The 24,163-nt window shown below is 45.2% G+C and overlaps 2 protein-coding genes across 2 annotated transcripts; one reads left to right on the forward strand and one right to left on the reverse strand.

The window, feature by feature from the left end:
* Positions 1–981: 981 nt before the first annotated feature.
* LOC117866516 (probable glycosyltransferase 6) lies at positions 982–2,898 on the reverse strand. Its single transcript, XM_034750735.2, has one exon. It carries the CDS (start codon positions 2,682–2,684, stop codon positions 1,260–1,262), a length of 1,425 nt encoding a protein of 474 aa, XP_034606626.1. The 5' UTR covers positions 2,685–2,898; the 3' UTR covers positions 982–1,259.
* A 4,843-nt stretch (positions 2,899–7,741) lies between these two features.
* LOC117834070 (kinesin-like protein KIN-7L) lies at positions 7,742–13,576 on the forward strand. The gene is made up of 14 exons (XM_034713689.2): positions 7,742–8,026; positions 8,146–8,354; positions 8,472–8,585; positions 8,669–8,750; positions 8,834–8,901; positions 9,016–9,078; positions 9,173–9,315; positions 10,261–10,363; positions 10,475–10,555; positions 10,843–10,911; positions 10,995–11,054; positions 11,147–11,299; positions 11,516–11,746; positions 12,785–13,576. The coding sequence occupies exons 1-14, from the start codon at positions 7,855–7,857 to the stop codon at positions 13,259–13,261; spliced, it is 2,025 nt and encodes a 674-aa protein (XP_034569580.1). The 5' UTR covers positions 7,742–7,854; the 3' UTR covers positions 13,262–13,576.
* Positions 13,577–24,163: the final 10,587 nt, after the last annotated feature.

Raw genomic sequence — 24,163 nt, forward strand, 5'->3', positions numbered from 1 at the left:
TGGATAGAGATAAGTTTTATATAAAAATTGTAGTCTCCATGAGATTTAGAATTTTGTAGTTCAAATTATTTTCATTTGGTGTCATCTTTAGACTCAAATAATCGAAATTTTAGAACTGAAACTTGTGTTGATTATTTGAGCACCAAGATGAGATCAAATGAATTGAACTACAGAGTTGTAGTTCTCATCGAGATCTACAATTTTCTTATAAAGTTCATCTCCATTTAAGTTCATATGAATTAGTTATGATTTTTCCATCCAAATTCATATGAATTAGTTATGATTTTTTTTCAAGTGTACTGCCCAGAGGGGAACTTAAAACCGGTTCAACTGGCAGTAGCTTGCTACAGCGTACCTTCTGCCGTTTCAAACGACGGTATAAGTATATTTTTGCAATTTTTTTGTTTGACCATATATTTTTGCAAAATACTAAAATAAAAAATAAAAAAATAAAAAAAATTCCGGACGTTGACTGCCCCGCCAAATCTACAGCACGTCCTCGATCACCGCCGTGATCTGCCCCATCGCCGTGGCCTCACCAAGGCAAAGCCAAAGGCAGCCGCCGACGACTCAGATCGAGATCCCACCGATCCGGTCCGGGTCTAGCGGTAGGATGGGGATGGGGCGATGTGCAGTCGGCGTTCCTCTTCAGTAGAGACAGTCACTGTTGCAGCGACGCTGTTCCAGCTCCGACAGGCTCACGGCATGGGAGATGGGGACGGACGCCCACGCCGTCGCCGACGCAACGCCAGAGCCGCACCGACGACGCCGGCAGCCCGGCGACACTGCTCTCTCGTTTCTCGCTCTAGAGATCGTCAGATCGATCAGGACCCGCTACTCTTGTGCCAGTAAACAAGAAAAGCTTTGACTACGTGCGGAATCTCACTCGATCAGTGCTCTTCAAAATCGACGGTTCAAAGTTCAAACCTATCCTAAAACAACAGGAGGAATTTTTTTTAAAAAAAATGAACAATAGGAGGATTTGATGCTGCAGATGAGATCTTATCTTTGGGTTTCATTCCTTCAAATCCAATCGTTACGACTCGTTCGTTAAAAAGAGGCCCAAATCCAAATCTCCTCTCCAAAAAAGGGGCCCAAATCTCTCAGTGTTTGATTACTGCGATTTTAACACCCAAATAAAATGTACAGCACACTGACGCCCGCTTCCATTTCCATTCATAAAGTATCGCTTCATACTACTATTAATCACCCATTCCGCCGCCGCCGCCGCCGCGCCCAATCAACCCGCCATCAATTCATCACCGCGCGGCGGCGGGGTAGTCGAACGGCAGCGGCACGACGCTGTCGCTGAGCGGCGCGGCGTGGCGGAACCCGTAGGCGCGGAGCACCTGGTCGTCCGCGAACGCCAGCGCGCGCCGGATCCCCTCCGCGCACCGCCGCCGCGTGTACTTGCGGTCCGGCGCGCCGCCGCAGGGCTGGCACCCCGTGAAGTGCGTCACGAACGGCCGCCGCCACCCCTTCTGCCCGCCGCCCGCGGGGCCGGGGACGGTTCCCGACCTCCCCACCGCCGCGTCCCGCGCCGCCGCGTACCGCAGGTGCTCCCGCTCCGCGTGCCGCCGCCGGAGCCCCGAGCTGCCGCCCCTCCCGCCGCTCTCCACGGCCTCGTAGCGCTTGACGACGCCGTCGAGCCGGTCGACGATCTCCGCCCAGTACCCCTGGAAGTAGTACCCCGTCTCGAGGAGCGTCCGGTTCCCCCACCGCGCCGGGTGCTTGGACAGCAGGTACACGAGCGCCGACTGGTCGTCGGACTCGTCGTTGGGCTTCCCCTCGAGCTCCTCCCGCAGCGTCTTCCCCCACGCGGCGTACTCCGGGAACGCCGGGCCCATCCGCGCCCACGCGTCCATGAGGTCCATCGACCACTGGCAGTTCCGGATGAGGAACACGCCGGCGTTGAGCCCCACCCACGACCGCTCCTCGTACACCTCCCCGTCCCACCCGTACACCACCAGGTCGTGGCCCCCGTACCGCTCCAGCGGCAGCGAGAAGTCCATGTCGGTGAAGACGGCGTCGGCGTCGACCCACCACACCCACTCGGCGTCCGGGTGCGCCAGCATCGCGGCGCGCACGGCGGGGATCTTGGCCCAGTACGCCACCATCGACGGCTCCAGCAGCGCCGTGTTGTAGAGGAGCTCCAGCCCGTGGAGCCGGCAGTAGTCGAGCTTGTTCTTGAGGAAGCGGAGCAGCGCGTGGTCCCCGCCGGCGCCCCTGCAGGACTCCGGCTGCGACCCCGTCACCATCACCACGCGCCGGGTCACCGCAGGGGAGGCCGGGTCGAGCCCGCGCGTGCGCAGCCACGACGCGCGCTTCGCGTCCCAGCCGGTGAGGCGGGTGTGGACGGAATAGGACAGGGTCGGGTCGTCGTAGAACGTGCGCGGGCCCTTGCCGACTGCGGCCGCGGTGGGGGTGGGGGAGTGGGAGGAGGTGGTGGAGGAGGAGGGGGAGAGGGGGATGGAGACGGCGTTGGGCACGGGCGTCGGGGCGAGGACGGAGGCGGAGCAGAGGAGCACGAGGGCGGCCGCCACGGCGCCCGCCGCGAACGCCAGCGCCTCGCGGGTGGCGCGCCCCGCCGGGAGCACGAGGTGGCCGTGCGGCCGCGGGCCACACGCCCCCGCCGCGGCGCCGCCCTTGACGCCGCAGAAGGAAGCGGGCTCCGACGCGGCCATGGATGGACACGGCACGGAAGACGCCTGTGCGGCAGAGCTCAGTCGGAACGGAAGTGTGTGCGGGGGCCGGGGGAAGCCGAGCGCCGAGGTGGCTCGCGTTTCTAGGCGGGGAAAAGGGGGGCGAAAGCCAAAGGGGATGGCGCGAGGTGGCTGCTCTTTTGACGGGAGATGCCGAGCCGAAACAGCGGGCTCGGCCGGGGCGGGAGCAGCGGCCGAGAAAGCGGAGGAATACTCGGGGCGGGCACGGGGTTGGGGGGACCTGGGGATGGGCACTGTGTCAGCCTCAGCCAGTGTCGGTCGCACGTGACGGGTGTGTGGTGCCGCCGCGCGGTCAGAGCGAGGCGCGGGACACCGTGCCCGTGACGGTGCGTGGGGCGGGCCCGCGTTGGAACACACGGGTGTATACGTACGTATTGATGACTGGCTGTATACTGTATACGATACGCGAATACGCGATGCTCGTCCAGCCTAGCGCACGCCCATGTTTGGTGCGCGTGGCGTGTTGGGAGCAGAATGCACGCGCATGCGCAAGGTGCTAAAGGAGTACTGTAGGGATGGATATAGATGTAGAAAAGATAGCTAAAACGTTATGGATACATGTATATGTATCCGGTTTTGATACAGATATTAAAAATATCATCTTTATTCTTTTGTTACTTCTCTCTATCTCTACAACTAAAGACCTGTTTGGATACCCTGTGTTAAAATTTAACAAGTGTTAAAGTTTTAACACTCTCAAATAGAGTGCTAAAGTTTAATACATTGGGGTGTTTGGATGATGTGTTAAACTTTAACACCTTTAGTGGGAAATGACTCTATTGCCTCCTCATTTATGGCCGGCTGAGAGAGAGGGAGGAGAGAGAAGGGGTAACCTTGGAAAAAGTGGAGAGGGGGACCACTTTTAACACCTTTAGCAAATTTTAACACTCCCTCCATGTGTTTATGAAAAATGGGGTGTTAAACTTTAACACCCTACTTTTAACACAAATGTTTGGATAGGAAAGTGTTAAAAAGTGTTAAAAGTGGGGTGTTAAATTTTAACACCCCCTTTCCAAATAGGGCCTAACCTGTTCGCTTCAGCTTATTCAGTCGGCTTATCAGCCACCAAACAGTATTTTTCTCTCACAACAAATCAGCCGTTTCAGCTTTTCAGCCGGCTTATAAGCTGAAGCGAACATGCCTAAGGATGATTAGGTGGGAAAAGGTCCCATACCCGACGTCTACGAACCGTCGTCGGCCTCGCGCGTCGTCTTGCCGTTGATCGTTTTGTATCCTCCGATTAGCATCTTAACACAATCGCTCCGCTCGTCAATTGCCCCGCCCCCGAACCCTGTTTTCCTGCGTGCAATCGGCTATACGTATTGGTATCCAGTTTCAATATATAGGTATTAAAAAATGGAAAAAAAAGTTCAAATTACTACCTCGAGTATAGCCAAAGTACAAAGTTTGGATAACCCTAAAATATTATTTGGTTCAATATATATCCTTAACTATGGTATTTGATTCAATTTACCTTTTAACATAATTTATCTTTTTTTCCTCCGTAAACAAGTTGAATTTGAATTTAAAATTTTGCAGGATGGTAATGACACCACAATGTATATAAAAAATATATATTATGAAAATTTTCATCATAATTTTTTTATAATTTTTATCCAAAGAATTGGTTTATTATTAAAATCATACCCTATCAAAATAATGATAAAAAATCATGATGAATTTTCTAACATGTGTTATGATGTCTGCTATCATCTCTCAAAAATTTAACTTAAAAATCCACATGTTCATGGAGGGAAAAAAAACTGTGTTAAGGGATAAATTTGAACCAAATGACATAGAATAGGGGTAAATTGAACTAAGAAATAGTGTAAGGGGTTATTCAGACTTTGTCTTATACTTGAGCGGAGTAATTTGGAATTTTTCTTATTAAAAATGTTATCCTTATTCTTTTGTTACTTTTCTCTATCCAAATTAAATAAAAAAGTGGAATATCATATACCACTCGTGAGAAATGAAGAATCTAGTGAAACCATATGGAACTTATCTCTTCGACTAAATACTACACGAATAAGGCTATTTATATTAATCTAATATCACTAATGTTACGTGAAAATTAATGTTGATCGATTTAAACATGGCTAATCATACTGACTTTATATACTTTAGCTTATTTATTGATGAAATTATTTTTTATATATTTAATCTATATTTTATTAAGTACCATAATGTTATTACCTATTGAAATGTTATTGATATATGTTATTACCTATTGAAATGGTATTGATATATATATATATATATGTTATTCTTGGTGAGCTAGCTTTGTATAATGTGTTATATACACATGGAGTACTTTACTCCCTACCTGTACAATAAAGTTGTTCTACTGAAGCAACTATAAGACAGATTTATACTTGATATATTTTAAATTAAGTAGGTATCTGAATTCAAACTATTTGTTTCACATTCATATTCGATAATATATTTAAATTTAAATTAAAATATGATAAGTAACGTTGTCCGAATTACGATCCATTTCTTCACACGCGCCATTTTGGCTCAGTCATCCATTTCCCTCTTTTTCAGTCGGGGCAACGATGATCCCCTCAAGAAAAATCCTCAGGAAGCTGCACTACTTGTTGCCGTGGGAAAATCCTCTGGAGGCTGTACTACTTGTTGCCGTGGAAGTCTGCCAGACTGCCAGGCAGCACGGGGCGTCCTCTGCAAACAATGGCTGTACTACTCGACCGGAGCGGCGGAGTGTACTTCATCCTTGGATTCACGTGCCGCGTGTTCAATGGGAGGAGACACAGCTGCACAGGGGTGGTTCCTGGTTGGCGGGAGGGCAGTGTATATGTTTCGGTGATCTGATCACATTGAAAGTTTGAAACGTAAGTGTTGCGTTGGAAAATCTGTTGCACAACACGAAATTCCTGTTGACTGTTGTGGAGCCTCCGGCCGCAATCCTAAAACTAAAATTTAGTCCGTGTCACGTCAGATATTCGGATCCTAATTAGGAGGACTAAACATGAGCTAATTACAAAACTAATTGCAGAACCCCTAGGTTAAATCGCGAGATGAATCTATTAAACCTAATTAATCCATCATTAGCTAATGTTTACTGTAGCACCATATTGTCAAATCATGGACTAATTAGGCTTAATAGATTCGTCTCGCGATTTAGCCTAGGGATTGTGAAATTAGTTTTGTAATTAGCCTATGTTTAATACTCCTAATTAGTGTCGAAACATTCGATGTGACAGGAGCTAAAATTTAGCCCGGGGATCCAAACACCCCCTTAATTTGTGTGTTGTTTGGAGTGCACAGAACTAGATTTTCAACAACACCGGCGTAGCGATTGGAGATGCTCAAGAGAAAATTGTCATTAAACATCTTATGCTAATTTATGTTAATAAAAAAAATTCAAACTAATTTATTTAAAGATGTTAATAGACAGAATCTGATGACTGAAATAACCTTAAAGCCTTGCTCTGCTCTTGCTTCTTGCTCTGCTCTTGATATCCAAAAGGCTAGGAGTTTATGAAGGATGAAATGATTCACTTTTGGATTGCTCATGGTTGTATCCAACTTAAGTGATGTAAAATACCGGAAAAGGTCGCTGCTGAGTTATGATGAAGGTAATGATGTTGTATCCGATGAAGTTCAGCACTTATTTCTTTAGGGTCGTTCAAAGTCTTCTCCTAAGATAATCCTATTGGGTCATCGGGGCAACCTGACCAGTCACAAGATTGTTGCTCAGTAGGCTGTAGTCGCTTTCTTATGGTGCAAAATCAAGTTTCCCACATGCAGAAAGTGAATTATTCACGAACCTTTGTGTTGAAATATTGGAATTCTAACTTCCATATTATATACACAGGTTCACATACCTAAGGGCTCTTATACTACATTCAATTAATGATAGAGGCTGCATCTCTGCTATCCGATACCTGAAGCATTTGCGCTACCTCAACGTAACGGAATGTGATCCAATGATCTGCGAAGATCTGAATAACCTAACAGATTCAGTATGTCATCCGGACAGCCTAGAGAAACTAATCGTATCCACCTATTGCCAAGAATTCTCAAGGGAAGCTTGCAAACTTTTCAATCTAAGATATATGCATCTCTCAGTCCAGTCACTTGCATCCATTTTCAAATTTCTGTAACTTAGACACCCTATTCTTGCAAAACTGCAGTCAGACTTTTTTGGCCAGGGCGGCGATGCGGGAGACGAGGACGGGCTTCCCAGGACCCTCTTATCTTTTTTTTTCATATTTTTTCTCGCTACATACAATTGCTTCACCCCTCCTTCAAATCCATGCATGGTGGAAATTTTCAAGGGAGGGGGGCTTGAGCCCCTGAGCCCCCCTCTTCCTGATCCGGCCCCTGATTGGCTGTTGCTCTAAACTCGGTGTATCTTGTAATGAAAAGTTGTGAAACATATCTCAGCATTTGTTCGTTGACAATTGCCTTCTATGAAGGGCACATTCTTAGCATTTCGTCATTGATGATTGCCTTCTAATGAAGGACACAACATTTTTGTCTTTGATGATTTCCTTTTAATGAAGGACTTGAGTGATGAAAAGAATCTTTATCACCAGATCTTAGGTTCTTTTCCAAATATTATTCTGACATATAATCTTAATAACAGTCATAAAAATATAAAAAATGTCACTGCGGATCTTCATGCTAGATCGGAAATGCTTTCCCGTTTTTATTGTTTTTATATGTGATAGTTCCCCTTTTGTTGTGTTATTATCAAATAATAACGACAAATCACACCTTTGTTTTGTCATCCAACATGTTAAGTTACTCTATTTTATTTTGAAACGGAAGTCACTCAAGATTTACATTCACTTTCTGCGTATGCAACCATCTCACGAACAGAAGAAAACGTCTGGTTAGCCCACACGGAAGAAGACGCGACACGCTCCCAAATCGGCCCAGTAATTTAGTAAGCCCAATGAGCCCAGCCCACCTCACAAGCCTCACCAGTCACACCACGCGCCGACGACGCACGCTCCTCCTCCTTTTCCCTTGGCCCTCACCGCCCCGCTCCCCGCTCACACCGAAAAATTCAAATCCTCCTCCCAAATCACCGCGGACCAGCCAGAGCCGACCAACCGCCGCTGCGCTCGTCGCGTTACCGCGGCCGCCGCCGCCGCATCCCATGGAGAAGATTTCCGTCGCCGTCCGCTTCCGCCCGCCCAACCCGGCCGCCGCCGACCCCTCCCCCGCCGGCGCCGGCGGGGGCGGCGACCGCGAGTGGCGCATCGACGACAACCGCGTCACCCTCGTCCATCGCTCCGCCGGCCCCGTTCCCGGCGCACCCTTCGTCTTCGGTACGGATCCCGCCGCCTCCTCCTCCTCCGACCTTCCTCTCCCTCCCTTACGCTCCCTGCCCCTAACCCCGCGCGCTCGTGGCTCCTTCCTTGGGCTGATTTGTCGGTTGCCTCCGCAGACCACGTGTTCGACAGAACGGCGACCAACGAGCGGGTCTACGGCACGGTCGTCCGGGACCTCATCGGCGCCGTCGTCGACGGGTTCAACGCTACCGCCTTCGCCTACGGGCAGACCAGCAGCGGCAAGACGTTCACCATGAACGGCTCCGACGCCGACCCCGGCATCATCCCGCGCGCCGTCCGCGACGTCTTCGACACCGTGCGTCAGGTGAGTTGATAGCTCGATTAACTTCTCCCGGAACAAGACGATGCGCTTGTTAGATTGGTTGCTGTGGTTGCTATTGTTGCGGGGGATTAATTGGTTGTTTTTGGGTCTCATGGGCAGACCGATGATCGCGAGTTTCTCGTCAGGGTGTCCTACATGGAGATCTACAACGAGGAGATTAACGATCTCCTGACACTTGAGGGCCAGAAGCTGGCGATCAAAGAGAACCTGGAGGTAAATGCAATGAGTCTTTTAGGTTTATCCTCAAATTTTCAGACAGGTTTTTGTAACAATGAACATTTGTTGTTTGTCTATAGCGTGGAGTGTATGTAGCTGGTTTGCGGGAGGAGATTGTGAACAGTTCAGAACAAGTATTTGAGCTCCTCCAGCTTGGAGAAGGTACATTTTGTCCATATGCTTTATTTTCACCAATTTGGAAACATATTTAACTGTTGGTGACTCGTTTTCATTTTTTTTGGCAGCGAACAGGCATTTTGGAGAGACGAACATGAATGTTCGGAGCAGTCGGTCCCACACTATTTTCAGAATGGTATAGTATTTTGAATCCCCAACTAATTCTAGAATTGAAGATGTTTCAAGACCATTTTGTGTACCTTAATGAAAGTGACATAATTTAGAACTTTATTTTTTCTATTGGTCTCAGGTCATTGAAAGCAGTGCTAAGAACCAGATAGACTCTGGGGATCCTATTCGCGTCTCTGTCTTGGTGTGTGTGCTGCCTTCTCTATACCTATGAATCATGTATGTATTAAAAGTAATTTTGTGGAGAATTTATGATTAACCCTGTTGTTTACTATTAGAATTTGGTGGACTTAGCTGGGTCAGAAAGAAACAACAAGACAGGAACTGAAGGGGTCCGTTTGAATGAGGCAGGTTATATTAACAAGAGCTTGTTGATGCTTGGGAATGTCATCAATAAGTTAAGTGAGAACGGAAAGCAAAGGTGTGTCTGATGAGGATTGCGTGATTGTCTTCCTCATGCGTTTCCTGAATTTACCACCTTTTGTTAGGCTGTACTCCCTCCGTCCTGCAAAGACTGTTCGTTTAGAAAATTTTACACAAGATAGTAGCAATGCTAAAAGTCCAAAGTACCCATAATAACTCTTAATCGGATGGATTACCGAGTAGAATTAATTATGCATGCATGCTTCTAGTAATTGTTGGACCTATTAGCCTTCCTTATTTAGCGAGTCTGGCTCGGGCATCGATGGTGGGAGTAAATGATCGATTTGTTAACTGGGCCAGAAGGTATTATGAGGGTCTTTGTTGGATTGTCTGAAAGTTATATGGACACTCTTTGTGGGACAAGTTTTGAAGGCTAAACGAACAGTCTTTGTGGGACGGAGGGAGTATTGAATTAAAGTGCAAATCAATCAAAGAGTCATGTACTTGATTATATCTCAGTTTCGATGATTCTATTGCTGCCGTATAATGGTTGATCCTGAGTTTACCTTATGGCTCCAAGTGTTAGGATGAATCAGTTCATTAGTTGGTGTATAATCTAAGTCATAAATTCATTATCCAAGTAGAAGTTGGCAATTTCTTTTCCACCATTGGATAGTTTTGCAATTTCATTATCCAAGAAGGTTATCCAAGTAGATGATATCTTTACCTTGGTAAAGAAATACCCTTTGCCTTTTTGGTACTGTGCACTGTTCACTGCTCTACTGCAATCAAACTGCTTTAAAGAATATTCCTTCAGTGACCCCATTATTGCCTTGATGTTCTTAGAGTTATCTCCTATGGACAGTGTTAAACAATTGACTACCTTATGCAAGAAAAGGATTAATTATATTGCCTTTACACTATGGACAGAATGTTATGATCATATGAAACTTTGTAAGATCGATAACTATATGGAACTTAGTTGAAAATTCTTTTGATGCAGAGGGCACATTCCCTATCGTGATAGTAAATTGACTCGTATTCTCCAACCTGCACTTGGAGGCAATGCAAAAACGTCTATCATCTGCACTGCTGCACCTGAAGAGGTTTGTATATATGTTTATAATTGTTACATACTTTGAGCACTAACCTTCCTGTACTAAGTATTATTTTCTTTGTTGTTGCATATTCTAAACAAATTACCATTTAACCTGCAGATGCACATTGAGGAAACTAGAGGAACTCTTAAATTTGCAAGTAGAGCAAAATGTGTCAGCAATTGTGCCCAAGTAAATGAGGTATGTGTTAAAGCTTCTAAATAAAATTCTTGAGTTGTCTTATATCCAAACATCCAAGTAAATGAACTTTTGTTGCGAGTTGTCTATATCCACCGCTCTAATGTATTTTATTCAATGTGAAAAATGTCAGTACAGATTGTTGGAATGTATTCATGTAAATGCTTTGGAGCTAATCCAAACATTGATCCTGCCTATATCTTATTGAAATAAATATAATTATTCAATTTTAATTTGTTATCATGGTTTTTAAGAAGTAACAGAACCTAATATGGTTGCCTGTATGACAGATTCTAACAGATGCTGCTCTGCTGAAGAGGCAAAAACGGGAAATAGAAGAACTTCGTAAAAAGCTGCAGGTAGTTGCTCTTAGTTTGGTATCACTCCATAAGAGTAGGTATGATATTGTTACTTGTCTTGATGCGCTTTTCATGAATTTCAGGGTTCGCATTCTGAAGGGTTGGAGCAGGTTGTACTAAAACTACGCAATGATATGCACAAGGTGTGTTTCTCATTTATTTTGTGGTGCAGCACACAACTTCTTGTTTAACTCATCTAAAATTAGTAAAAGTTATCTGTATTCTTGTCATGTAGTCTGAGCTTGAGCGCGATCGTTTAGCAATGGAACTTGAAGAGGAAAGGAAGTTACGGATGACCCTAGAGCACCATTTGACTGAGCAACAGAAGCAGCTAGAGGGTCTGGATAATACCAGCATATTAGCAGACCAGTTTACTGACTCGATCCAGGTATATTTGATGGAAAAGAAACTTGGTAACAAATAATTTCAATCTTGTAGTATCTCATTTCACATGTTCATGCTATTATTGAAAGCTTAAAGCTCTCCGCACAGCATATTTATTGAATGTCCATCTCCATCGCCACATTCATCCTCTTGCTTTCCAGCTAACTTATAATAAGCAAGTTCCAGATATTAATGGGACTATTTGTTTTGCCTGTTGCAGCTGGATGCACTGAAAACTCCAGATTCTAAGTATATGCCAGATGGCTTTGTTGCATGTCGCTCACGCTATTCAAATGATGTTGAGTTCAGCCCGATTCCTGAAAATGTGGATAATACTGCAGATGAAGATCTATGGACGCGCCTGAACAAAGGTTGTGTTACTGATCTTGACATGCTTGAGATGACTCCTGGTCTGAAACGTGAGACATCCTTGCGACGAGATGCAACATCAGTATGTTACTCCACCAGCCTTATCCTATGATTTTTCCCTGATATTGCTGCTTCCCAGTTTTTTTGTGGACTTCATCTCAGAAAGTGATTAGGACATAAATTATTACAAAAATTTAGACTAGCAAGGGGGAACTAGATAAATTTGTATTCAGTAGCACCCAAATTCGAGGAGAGTAGGGAAAGAACTTGGGAGGTGGGGGTTTAACATCCATATCTCCCATGAACCTACTGATACAGTTACACATTAAAAAACAGACCATACAAGGGTACACAAACTTAAACTAGTTGAAAAAACTTTGTCCAATCGCTACTGCTTATCATTATTCATTAATTTCACTTGATGGAAGGTGCAAATTAGCACCATCAAGTGGTGCTATTCCAAAACGTAATAATGCAGAGCATACATGCTAATTTCGGACACATAATGTTTTTTTTGTTCTTGCTAATAAACTGGCAAAATGATATTATCTATGTAAGATATACATGCTCAATACTGATGATTGGGGAACCATTAGCTGGAGGTATATTTGCCAAGTGTGAAGCCGGGGACCATGCTTTCAGTTTTGTGATATTCCAGAGGTTTGCATTTTGGTTGATTAAACTTATCTTTGTGTCATGTGAGTACATGAATTGAATGGAAAGCGTGGAACTTAGTAATTTCTTGACCCCTATAGTCGTGCCAAGGAGACTATCTACTCATATTTTTTTTGCATTACTGAATTTGCTGTTGAATTCAGCTACATTTATCTATGTGTCAACCTATGTCTCTCGTGTTCAATCTATGTCGCAAGCTTAATAGGTACATCTTTTGCCATTGCACACTTGCGCTCTGCATACTTAAACGTCAAATTGGATTTTCATCATCAATTTCATTTTCATATGTGCACATAGGCTGGCTCACTATGCAACAGTCAACATAAGCAACAATGTTTTTCTGGGCGTGTTTACTTATTCGCCCTTCTATTTCGGTTCAAATATGCTGGAACTGAGAAATGACTTCCTATATATTTCTCTACCATTTCTTGTGCTCTGCTCTCAGGCTGCGCCATTGGAGGAGCCTACTGACGCAAGGTGCCAGAAGTTAGAAAAGGACTGTATCTCTGACCCGCAACAGCTGGAGGAATCAAATGCGAGATGTGAGGCCCTCGAGAAGGAGTGCGACCTGCTGAGGGACAAGAACTCGTCCCTGCAGCAGGAGCTCTCCGAGTCCAAGCGCGAGGCTGACCGTCTTGTCGCCGAGAAGCAGGCTGAGTTGGAGGACTCAAAGGCTAAGTGTGCTTTGCTTGAGAGGGAGCTCTCCAAGTCTAGGCAGGATGCCGAGCGCCTCGCCACCGAGAAGCAGGAGTTGGCCGGGGAGCTGGGCGTGGAGAGGCAGAAGATGGAGGAGCTGAAGCAGGACATCCGGGTGATCAGCCGTGCCTTCTCGCAGCGGGAAGGGCAGCTCACTTCGCTGTACACCAAGTCCAAGGCGATCCTGGAAAACTGCAAGGCCTCGCACGTCGCTACCCTTCCTTGATGGCTGAGTTGAGACGCGTGCACACTGCTGGGTAAGAAATGTCTCTGCACAGACTGCATCTATGCGCTGGCTATAGGTGTGCTGGATCTCTTGTGTGTGAAAAGTTTCAGTGGGATACGGGTAAAAAGTGTGTGCAAGCGATATGGAAGTTGCGTGTAAACTTGAAGGAAACATCGGCTGCCTCTGCCACTAGTGTTCTGTTAGCGTCAAATGTATTTGACCTGTGAACGTGGTGTGTTTGTTAAGTAATGTTTATAAACCAGTCAGATTGCCATGAGTGTACAAACATTCACAAAAATCCCTGTCCTAAGTGCACTGTCTGGATAGAAAAAAGGTCATCTGTTGCTGTGACCACTATTCCGTACTCAATGCTTTGGGTACGGAATACAAAAAAATGTTGCTTTCGCTACTATTCTTAGGGGATGTTTGGATACTAGGTGCTAAACTTTAGCATTATCACGTCGGATGTTCAGATGATAATTAGGAAGACTAAACATGAGCTAATTATAAAACTAATTGCAGAACCCCAAGCTAATTCGTTAGATGAATCTATTAAACCTAATTAATCCATCATTAACAAATTGTTACTGTAGCACCACATTGTCAAATGATGGTTTCCAATGAAGCTGTCTGACTTTGGATAAAATTAGTAGGGTAACTGATGCTTAATATATTGCGTTGCATCCACCGACCAATTCAACTCCTAAAAAGTGGAAAATTCACACTCCGTAGAGTTAGGGCACATCTAAATTAATTTGATACAGATTTATCTTGTGTTCTTTCGTGAAGACTTTGCTTTTAAGTGTCCTAATTTAGGACGCCACATGGCCCCTTCACAAGAGAGCATTTATTTTTCTCCCTGTTTTACTCACTCTAAAGCAGTAAGGATTTCTTTTCAAGATTAAGATATAAAAAGAGGTGAAGAGAAATTTACACGAGGCCAAAGAGGAATTTTTTTGGTTGGCTTGCACCGGATAGAATCATGAACCATTAGTGACCCAATCGAGAGAAGAAGCAATTTGATGCATTAATTGTAGACAAGTAAAATGATCATATTGCACTAGTTGAATTAGATTGCATCTAATAAACACAAATTTCTAAACGAGACACAAAAATTTAGAAACCATTTTATCACGAGAACAGAAGCATATATATAAAGTAAACATAACCAAATCTTATAGCATTCTCAGATGATTTTGTTCAAACAAAAACCATATATAAACCACTCACTAGCATGCCCAACATGCATACATATCCACAACATATACAAGACAACAATGTATAAGCAAAAAAATTCAACTAAAATAAGGTAGAATTTTATCCTGAGCAATTGACAATACATGTAAATATATGGATGCAATAAATTACAAACAAGTGGTGCAGATACAAACTAAACAATGGCAACCAAGGGGACTGATGGCAAGCTGCCAAAGCTTGCAGACACACTCCCTCTCACGTACAAATACAGACATGCATGCATATGCACATTGCACAACCACGAATCAACGTATGTGGGCCAATCAGTTGCGCCTTTGTTAATGGACGCCACCAGTAATTCCGCCAACGGGGCCAGTAAGGTCACCAGGAAGGCCAGTGACGCCGCCAACGGGGCCAATAAGGTCACCAGGAACACCAGTGACGCCGCCGCCAACGATGCCGCCAATAACGGGGCCAGTAAGGTCATCAGGAAGGCCAGTGACGCCGTCTCCGCCGTCGGCGGGGGCCGCCGCCGCAGGAGGCACGACGGAGCACAGCTGCACGGCGGTGGCGACCAGGACGAGGAGCAAGACGGTGTTCCTGGCCATGACTGCCATCAACGAACTTGTGGAGCTATATATATGTGGTGTGCCACAAGAAAGCTAATTAATCAGAGATCAGCGTGCTTAATTTTGTGGTGCTGGAGTTGATGGTTCTTCAAGTGGCGTCCATGGCTGCAATATATAGGGAAGCACTGGGGTTGGAGCTGACATTGAAAATGCCCATCAGGTTCGCGTGGATGCATTGTTAAGTTACAACTCGTCGCTTGACAGGCTTGCAATCTGGATGCATATCGTGGATTACTAATTTGTTACAGGCCTAGTCAACTGGACAGCCTGCACGGTTGCGTTGCATTGGTTAATTATAGCTAGGCTAGGCACGCACGTTCCCTGATCTTATGAACTTGATGTGCAGGTGTCAGTCATGTTGAAGGTGCTAAAGTGTTTGCGCAGCATAATTAGACACTGATGCTCGCACTACGTTGATATCAAGATCGAAAATTTACATATACTACACGGAGATAAGCCGAATCACACAGCCGGTATGGAGATAGCACAAGCTCAGATGTCCATTATTGTTCCATTCTCTTCCAACAACTAAATCTTTTTCCCAAGTTCCATTGTCTGAAATTTAAAAATTCAACTAAGAAACATGCAAGTCACGACTAACTAAATCTACAAGAAATTCATCCATTCACACCCACTGCAATTTGAACTAAGTTTCAACTAAATTTTAACAAAATTTCAACCATTCGATACGTGGAGAAAGGGGGTGGCTGCTGATTGGTTTCACTGGGCTCGGTGGAGACGATGGTCACCTATGTATGTTGTTCACGCAGTGTACTGAATATTGGTACCCCCTCCTGTAGGGGATCTCAGTCCCCTCACTGCTGGGGAAAGCCCCATCAGTACCGGTTCCTAACCCTTCTTTAGTACCGGTTTTGCAACTTGCTAGTTCGGTACTAAAGGGGAACCTTTGGTACCAGTTGAAATAACCGGTATTAAAAGGGTCCTTTAGTCTCGGTTGGGGAGACCAACCGGTACTAATTTATTTTTTCTCTGTTTCTTTGTTCTATATTAGTATTTTGTATTTATTTTCTTACGTATACTAGTTCTGATATGCTGTATTTATCTATAATATTACATTTGAGATAATATTATATATATAGACATATTGTGCATACACATATATGAATAATATTACATTGCATGGATCAACTATTCTGAACCCGAGTCCTGACGGTGATGCAGATTTGATCCATCATTATGGAACTCCCCCGCTGGATTTACTAACTCGTCCAGAAGAAATCCACTTTGTTGTTCTTGAATTGCTCTGATTTTTTTTGTATCGAGTAGTGCTGCCTTCATGTCTCTCATCTGTGTCATTGGAAAAAGTTATTATATAGTAGATCAATGGGTCTGCACAATTAGAACTAATTTATTTTATCTACGTACTCTGATTTTGTGGTCGGTCACACGCTTCAGACCTACAAAGCCATGGATGAACTCACATACGTAGTATCCGCATAAATTATTCCCTGGATCCTGTCTCAAACACTATATATATGGCAAAAGAAGTTATGAAATATTTGTTGTGTTCAAGGAAGTGTCACGAGATGCGAAAATTCAACATATATCGGGAATTCAGGCTTCAAATCAAGTTCCTCCTTGAATTCACCTACGTGATGTCGATGGAACCGAGCCCTCCTTGAATTCACCCTAATCAAGTTCCTTCAGAGAATCATTCGGATATTTCCTTGATAATTATATATCTTTCATTTTAGTTGTAGTAGTTTTTGATATATTAGTCTTATCTATTTCCTATAATTTCACAGATAAAATATTATATAGAACTTCTTCGTGGAACCATGATGAACAAAGCCAAGTTGGAGATGACAGGAAATAGGATTAGACCCTTAATATACTGTCTAAAGTTTAGATCAATTATTAATGGATCTTAACAACTTCAAATGAAAAAACTCAAAACTACAAAGTTTTAGACCTTGTTGAGAGCTACAAGTTTCATATAAAAATCATCTTCATTCGAGTTTGTATGAAAAAGGTATGATTTTTCAAAAGTCAGAGCTTGTCACGGCACTCCGGGTGGCGTGACAAACTTCCCACGTGAAATATGCGGCAGACCCCTTCCGTGTGTTCCGACGTGGTCCCTTGTCACGCCATTGCATGTGGCACAATAGAGTGCTCTTGTCACGTCATGCGGACCGGCGCAACCAAAAGGGTCAAATTTGCAAATATTTGTTTGGGTGGGTTATTTTTAAAATATTAATTAAAAAAGGGTTAAAAATAAAAAAAATTCTTGAATGACAGGCTTGCAATCAGAGGATACCTAGTAGTTCGTTGCAGATCGGCTTTTTAGTCTACTCGATCGACAGCCTCGGTGCGTCGGTTAGCTAGCCATGTATTCTTTTTTGTCCCTTATGAATGTGCTGTGCAGGTGTTATATGTTGAAGATGGTCATGTATGTGCAATATAATTAGACACTCGAGCACCATGCTGATCTCAAGATCGAGTATATGCATATAGTACATGGGGATAATTAAGGCCAATCATTAACATAGATGGTTTTGATTCCAAATCTTTTGGAGATCGGAGCAGCTGGCATTATTGCCGGTTTCCATGGTTCGGAGCACGTATGGAGAATGCAATGTAAGTGCTATTCTACAGGGACTGTCACCTGGTTCCTTTCCCTGCTCCATATATTTCTGAGCCTTTAGCGAAAGAAGATTCAGAAGCTATCGTTCAGCACTCGTCCACAGCACGGGACGCCATCAGTCTCCCTCACAGCTTGGCCTTCTTGTCACCTCCTCCAAGTGCCAACCATGTCGTACGTTCTTGCTGGATGGAAGCACTCCTGGCATGCCTTCTTCTTGTTTTTTTTTTTCGCTCGTTCCTGGAAGCAGCTAAGAACGACCCACCTCGAACACCGTATCGCGGAACTAGGCAGGCGTACGCAGATTCATAAGGCGCGGAGGGCAGACGGGTAGCGTGCCGTGTGCATACGATAGAGGACCGTGCTGGCTGGAACCGTGGTGGGCATGCTCACTTTAGCAACACCAAAATCTGAGTAAGCAAAGATGAAAACGGATCGTCCGGAGGGCGTACACGGTTGGCTGTACATGATTACATATGCGCTTGGCTTTTTTTTTTCCCTCGCACCTTCTAACTTATGCTTTTCTTCCTTGGTTAGGCATCTGCTTTTCTTTCTTCATTTCTTCTTGCTTCTTGTCTTTTTTTGGCATGCATTAAATGTTACACCTGTGTTGGAAGTACGCCTTAGGTGGTCTAAGGCTAGGGACTTCTTGTGTATAAAAGAGGTCTGGAATAGAGGTACAAGGACTTGTTTGTGAGGCTTAGGGACTTAGTTCTAACATCCATGAACCTTTTTGTAAAATTTAGGAACGTATTTATAATATTTAGCCCCATCAATGGAATAAATATAAACAACCATGTCCTCCTCCCTGTAAATAGAGCTCTAGGGCCTGAAGGAGAGAACTTTTGGTCATTTGTTCATTGGCTCACTAGGTGGTATAAGGCTAGGGACCTCTTGTGTATAAAAGAGGTCTGGAATAGAGGTACAAGGACTTGTTTGTGAGGCTTAGGGACTTAGTTCTAACATCCATGAACCTTTTTTAAAATTTAGGAACCTATTTATAATATTTAGCCCCACGAATGGAATAAATATAAACAACCACATCCTCATCCCTATAAATAGAGCTCTAGGGTCCGAAGGAGACATTAGCTCACTTATTTACTTGGTTACTTTCTCCCTCCCTCCATTATCTGCTTGGGATTTCCATTACCTGCTTACTTACCCGATGTCCAGAGGTTAAATGTATGTGATCGACTGTATAAGGAATTTGAATGAAAATAAACAAGTCCTCCATGGAAAAGCAAACTCTATCAGGCCTTCCGGCGGAGCGGCGGATAGTGGAGGAAGGGGTGGAAGTCTTCCATTCATGATTAAGAATTAGGTAGTGAAAAAATAGAAAATCAAAATAGAAAAATGGTTGCTACGGGCACATGTCGTGCGCTAGCACCATCCGATGATTGTGAATGTCATAGGTGGCGATGTCGAGCCGATGACTCACAAATTTTGATCCTCGCTATCAGAAATGTGCGCACACGGACATACCACAACAGCACGATCCTATGCGTGTGCTGGGTTCGGTCTGCCCCCCCTGCTTCTCGTCTTTTTTTGTTTGCTCATTGGCTCACTTATGCACTTGCTTTTTCCGATAGTTGTGAATATTACGTTACTGACAAATTTTGATCCTCATGATTTGATTTGTAGCTGACCACATCAGCACGATCCTATGCGTGTGCTGGGGTTCGGTGTGCTTACAAGACACGTCGCCATCCCGTCTGCGCGCCCTATGAACTGGCACGGTGCGCCACTAAAATATTCGATGCGGGACTAACGTTCTTCCCGTTCTAAAGAAAATTAGAAAAGAAATATTACGTCAGCATGTATGGGGCCCGGCCCGTTCTTCGGTTCAAAGCGCGCGAAGATTTTGATAAGAAAAAAAGTGTAAAAAAAGAAAACTAAAAAGAATTGGTGGGTTAAGCCAGGCGCATGTGACATGCGCGCAGGGGTAGCACAGATCACCGGCAACGGACTGCCGGTGGCTGCTAACGCTACAATTATATATAATCTCAGTTTGAGACCTGCTTAACTGTGCATGCCGCACACGCCGTGAATGGGGATGGGAGCGTGCCTTCACCGAGCACGAAGTGCTTTCGGCCCGGCCCACTAATGAAGAGGTGCTCGCCCGCCTAGCTTAACGGTACGGGACTAATTAATTAGCGGGAAACGCTTTGATTCCGAGCGTGCGCGTCTCGCTCGGCCCGCACGCCTCGCTGACGGGCGGGCCCCGCCACATCAGCGTCGTCGTTCCGACGCAGCCTTGTCTCCGCTCCGCCTCCGTCGCGCGCAAGCGCAACGGCCACCGCCGCCCCGCTCCAGCACACCTCCGGGCGGCAGGCGCGGGAGCGCGCGCTCGCGCCGACCAGCCCACCTACCAGCTCGGCCACTAGACCACCGCCACGCCGCCGCCGCGCCGAGGCCCGCCCGTGCTCCCGGAGGAGAGATGAGCTCCGTGCACGTATCCATGGCGAGCGGGTCGGTGTCGTCCCTGCTGCCGTCGGTGGGCAAGCTGCTGACCACAGTAGGAGCAGCTATATCGGTTGAGGAGGCGGCGGATCCATCCTAGCGTTACCCAATGGGCTGCCATAGTTACTGACTTGCTATTACTACAGACTGGAACATAGAGAGGAGAAAAAGATAAGGAAAAAGGAGATAAAATTGTGATTTGCCTTGCCACCGCCGTCATCGTTGCTGCTGGCCGGGCTTCCAGGTAGCTCTCTTGGGATGTGGCGAGGCGAAAGATGTGGTTTTGTGGAGTGCAGCGGTAGGGGTTAGGGGTGTCGCCCTTTGGAAGTGACACTAAGGCTAGGTTCTATGATGGTTCTATGGAGAGAAATTTACACGAGGCCAAAGAGGAATTTTTTTTGGTTGGCTTGCACCGGATAGAATCATGAACCATTAGTGACCACAATCGAGAGAAGAAGCAATTTGATGCATTAATTGTAGACAAGTAAAATGATCACATTGCACTACTTGAATTAGATTGCATCTAATAAACGCAATTTTCTATATGAGACATAAAAATTTAGAAACCATTTTATCATGAGAATAGAAGCTAAACATAACCAAATTATATAGCATTCTCAAATGATTATGTTCAAACAAAAATCGTATATAAACCACTCGCTAGCACACCAAACATGCATACATATCCACAACATATACAAGACAACAATGTATAAGCAAAAAAATTCAACTAAAATAAGGTAGAATTTTATCCTGAGCAATTGACAATACATGTAAATATATGGATGCAATAAATTACAAACAAGTGGTGCAGATACAAACTAAACAATGGCAACCATGGGGACTGATGGCAAGCTGCCAAAGCTTGCAGACACACTCCCTCTCACGTACAAATACAGACATGCATGCATATGCACATTGCACAACCACGAATCAACGTATGTGGGCCAATCAGTTGCGTCTCTGTGTCAATGGCCGTCACTAAGAATTCCACCGACATCCACACCGCCATGGGAGCCAGTAAGGCCAGTAGCTCCAGAGGTGTCGCCAACAGCATCCGCATTGGTTACTTGTGGTTGTGGGTCGACGAGAACCCTACGGGCCGCCGCCGCAGGAGGCACGACGGAGCACAGCTGCACGGCGGTGGCGACCAGGACGAGGAGCAAGACGGTGTTCCTGGCCATGACTGCCATCAACGAACTTGTGGAGCTATATGTGGTGTGCCACAAGAAAGCTAATCAGAGATCAGCGTGCTTAATTTTGTGGTGCTGGAGTTGATGGTTCTTCAAGTGGCGTCCATGGCTGCAATATATAGGGAAGCACGGGTTGGAGCTGACATTGAAAATGACCATCAGGTTCGCGTGGATGCATTGTTAAGTTACAACTCGTCGCTTGACAGGCTTGCAATCTGGATGCATATCGTGGATTACTAATTTGTTACAGGCCTAGTCAACTGGACAGCCTGCACGGTTGCGTTGCATTGGTTAATTATAGCTAGGCTAGGCACGCACGTTCCCTGATCTTATGAACTTGATGTGCAGGTGTTAGTCATGTTGAAGGTGCTAAAGTGTTTGTGCACTACGAAACCTCAAATTTGCCGAGTCTTTTTTGTTTGCTGAGTATTTTTTTCAAACAATCAGCAAACAAGCTCTTTGCCTAGTGCCGAGCTAAAAACACTTGACAAAGAAAAAATACTCAGCAAACAAGGGGCTTTGCCGAGTGTCAAAAAAAAGAACTGCCTAGTTATGCAACCTTTCGTACCCAAATTTCATTATTCATTTTCCATGTTTGATAATTATATGTCTTTCATTTTAGTTGTAGTAGTTTTTGATATATTAGTCTTATCTATTTTCTATAATTTTATAGATAAGATATTGTATAGAACTTCTTTGTGGAACCATGATGAACAAAGCCAAGTTGGAGATGACCGGAAATAGGATTAGGCCCTTAATATGCTGTCTAAAGTTTAGATCAATGATTAATGCATCTTAACGACTTCAAATGAAAAAACTCAAAACTACTAAGTTTTAGATCTCATTGAGAGCTACAAGTTTCATATAAAAATCATCTTCATTCGAGTTTGTATGAAAAATGTATGATTTTTCACGCTGGTGGGAGTGGTGTGACAAGCTTTCCACGTGAAATATGCGCAGACCCCTTTAGTGCGTTCCGATGTGGTACCTTATCATGCCATTGCATGTGGTGCTATAGAATGCTCTTGTCACGCCATGCGGACTGGTGCGACCAAAAGGATCAAATTTGCAAATATTTGTTTGGGTAGGTTATTTTTAAAATATTAGTTAAAAAAGGGTTAAAAATAAAAAAAATCTTGAATGACAGGCTTGCAATCTGAGGATACCTAGTAGTTCGTTGCAGATCGGCTTTTTAGTCTACTCGATCGACAGCCTAGGTGCGTCGGTTAGTTAGCAATGTATTCTTTTTTGTCCCTTATGAATGTGCTGTGCAGGTGTTATATGTTGAAGATGGTCATGTATGTGCAATATAATTAGACACTCGACACCATGCTGATCTCAAGATCGAGTATACGCATATAGTGCATGGGGATAATTAAGGCCAATCATTAACATAGATGGTTTTGATTCCAAATCTTTTGGAGATCGGAGCAGCTGGCATTATTGCCGGTTTCCATGGTTCGGGCGAAGATGGTCATGTACCATACCATCTGCCTAGTGAATTCATGGATGCTAGATGCATACTACACGGTACGGTGCACGTAGGGAGGATGCAATGTAAATAAGTGCTATTCTACAGGGACTGTCACCTGGTTCCTTTCCCTGCTCCATATATTTCTGAGCCTTTAGCGAAAGAAGATTCAGAAGCTATTGTTCAGCACTCGTCCACAGCCCGGGACGCCATCAGTCTCCCTCACAGCTTGGCCTTCTTGCCACCTCCTCCAAGTGCCAACCATGTCGTACGTTCTTGCTGGATGGAAAAGCACTCCTGGCATGCCTTCCTTTTTTTTTCGCTCGTTCCTGGAAGCAGCTAAGAACGACCCACCTCGAACACCGTATCGCGGAACTAGGCAGGCGTACGCAGATTCATAAGGCGCGGAGGGCAGACGGGTAGCGTGCCGTGTGCATACGATAGAGGACCGTGCTGGCTGGAACCGTGGTCGGCATGCTCACTTTAGCAACACCAAAATCTGAGTAAGCAAAGATGAAAGCGGATCGTCCGGAGGGCGTACACGGTTGGCTATACATGATGACATATATGCGTTTCCCTCGCACCTAACTTATGCTTTTCTTCATTGGATAGGCATCTGCTTTTCTTTCTTCGTTTCCTCTTGCTTCTTGTCTTTTTTTTGAGCTCCTTCACGGTGGACAATACTACCCTATACTACTGTTTGAAAAGGACTCGTATGGAAGGATCCAACGGTTGAGATTAATTGTATGCTACTAAAACCTTAAGCTGTAGTATAGGTAGTATGCATGGGTAGTATGGGTAGTATAAGGGTATTATTGGAAAGATGTAAAATGGCAATGTTGTAATAGATCAAATGAAATCTTTGTTAATTATAATCTTATTTCTTTTTATTCCTGCTCATTTCCAATCAGTCGGAGGTTGCGACTGCGCCTCCTCATTTCCAATCCGTCGCAGCCTCATCTAGGGTTGCAACAGGGTGGCGGCGCCGACTCCCCGGCGGCGGTAGGCGGAGAATCCGGCGGTCGGCGGAGACTTCGGCGGGCGGCGGCGAGCGGTGGCGACTACACGGCCGGCGGAGGCAACTCCGCGGTTCAGGAGATGCACGCCGCGCTGCTGCTCCACGGTACCTAGGGTTGAATTGGGGCGGCGGCGGCGACTCCGCGGCGGCGGGTGGCGGAGACTCCAAGGGTCGGCGGCGACTACGCGGCGGGCAGCGACGCGGCTTAGGATATGCGCGCCGCCTTTGGCTCTTCCCGTACGCATGCCGCCTCCGGCTTTTCCACGCTGCCTCCCGCCGCAAGGTTCGCCTCCGGATCTTCTAGACCGCAGGCCTCCTCCTATCGCTCGGCC

The sequence above is a fragment of the Setaria viridis genome, chromosome 8 (assembly GCF_005286985.2).
Source record: "Setaria viridis chromosome 8, Setaria_viridis_v4.0, whole genome shotgun sequence".
In the NCBI taxonomy this organism is placed as follows: Eukaryota; Viridiplantae; Streptophyta; class Magnoliopsida; order Poales; family Poaceae; genus Setaria; species Setaria viridis.

What these genes read in the sequence shown, in the direction of transcription:
- LOC117866516 (XM_034750735.2), bottom strand. Translation starts at nt 2,684, where the DNA reads ATGGCCGCGTCGGAGCCCGCTTCCTTCTGCGGCGTCAAGGGCGGCGCC.
- LOC117834070 (XM_034713689.2), top strand. Translation starts at nt 7,855, where the DNA reads ATGGAGAAGATTTCCGTCGCCGTCCGCTTCCGCCCGCCCAACCCGGCC. An exon ending in CGGCGCACCCTTCGTCTTCG is followed by an intron (nt 8,027 to 8,145) that starts GTACGGATCCCG and finishes TTGCCTCCGCAG; the next exon opens with ACCACGTGTTCGACAGAACG. An exon ending in ATTGTGCCCAAGTAAATGAG is followed by an intron (nt 10,556 to 10,842) that starts GTATGTGTTAAA and finishes CCTGTATGACAG; the next exon opens with ATTCTAACAGATGCTGCTCT.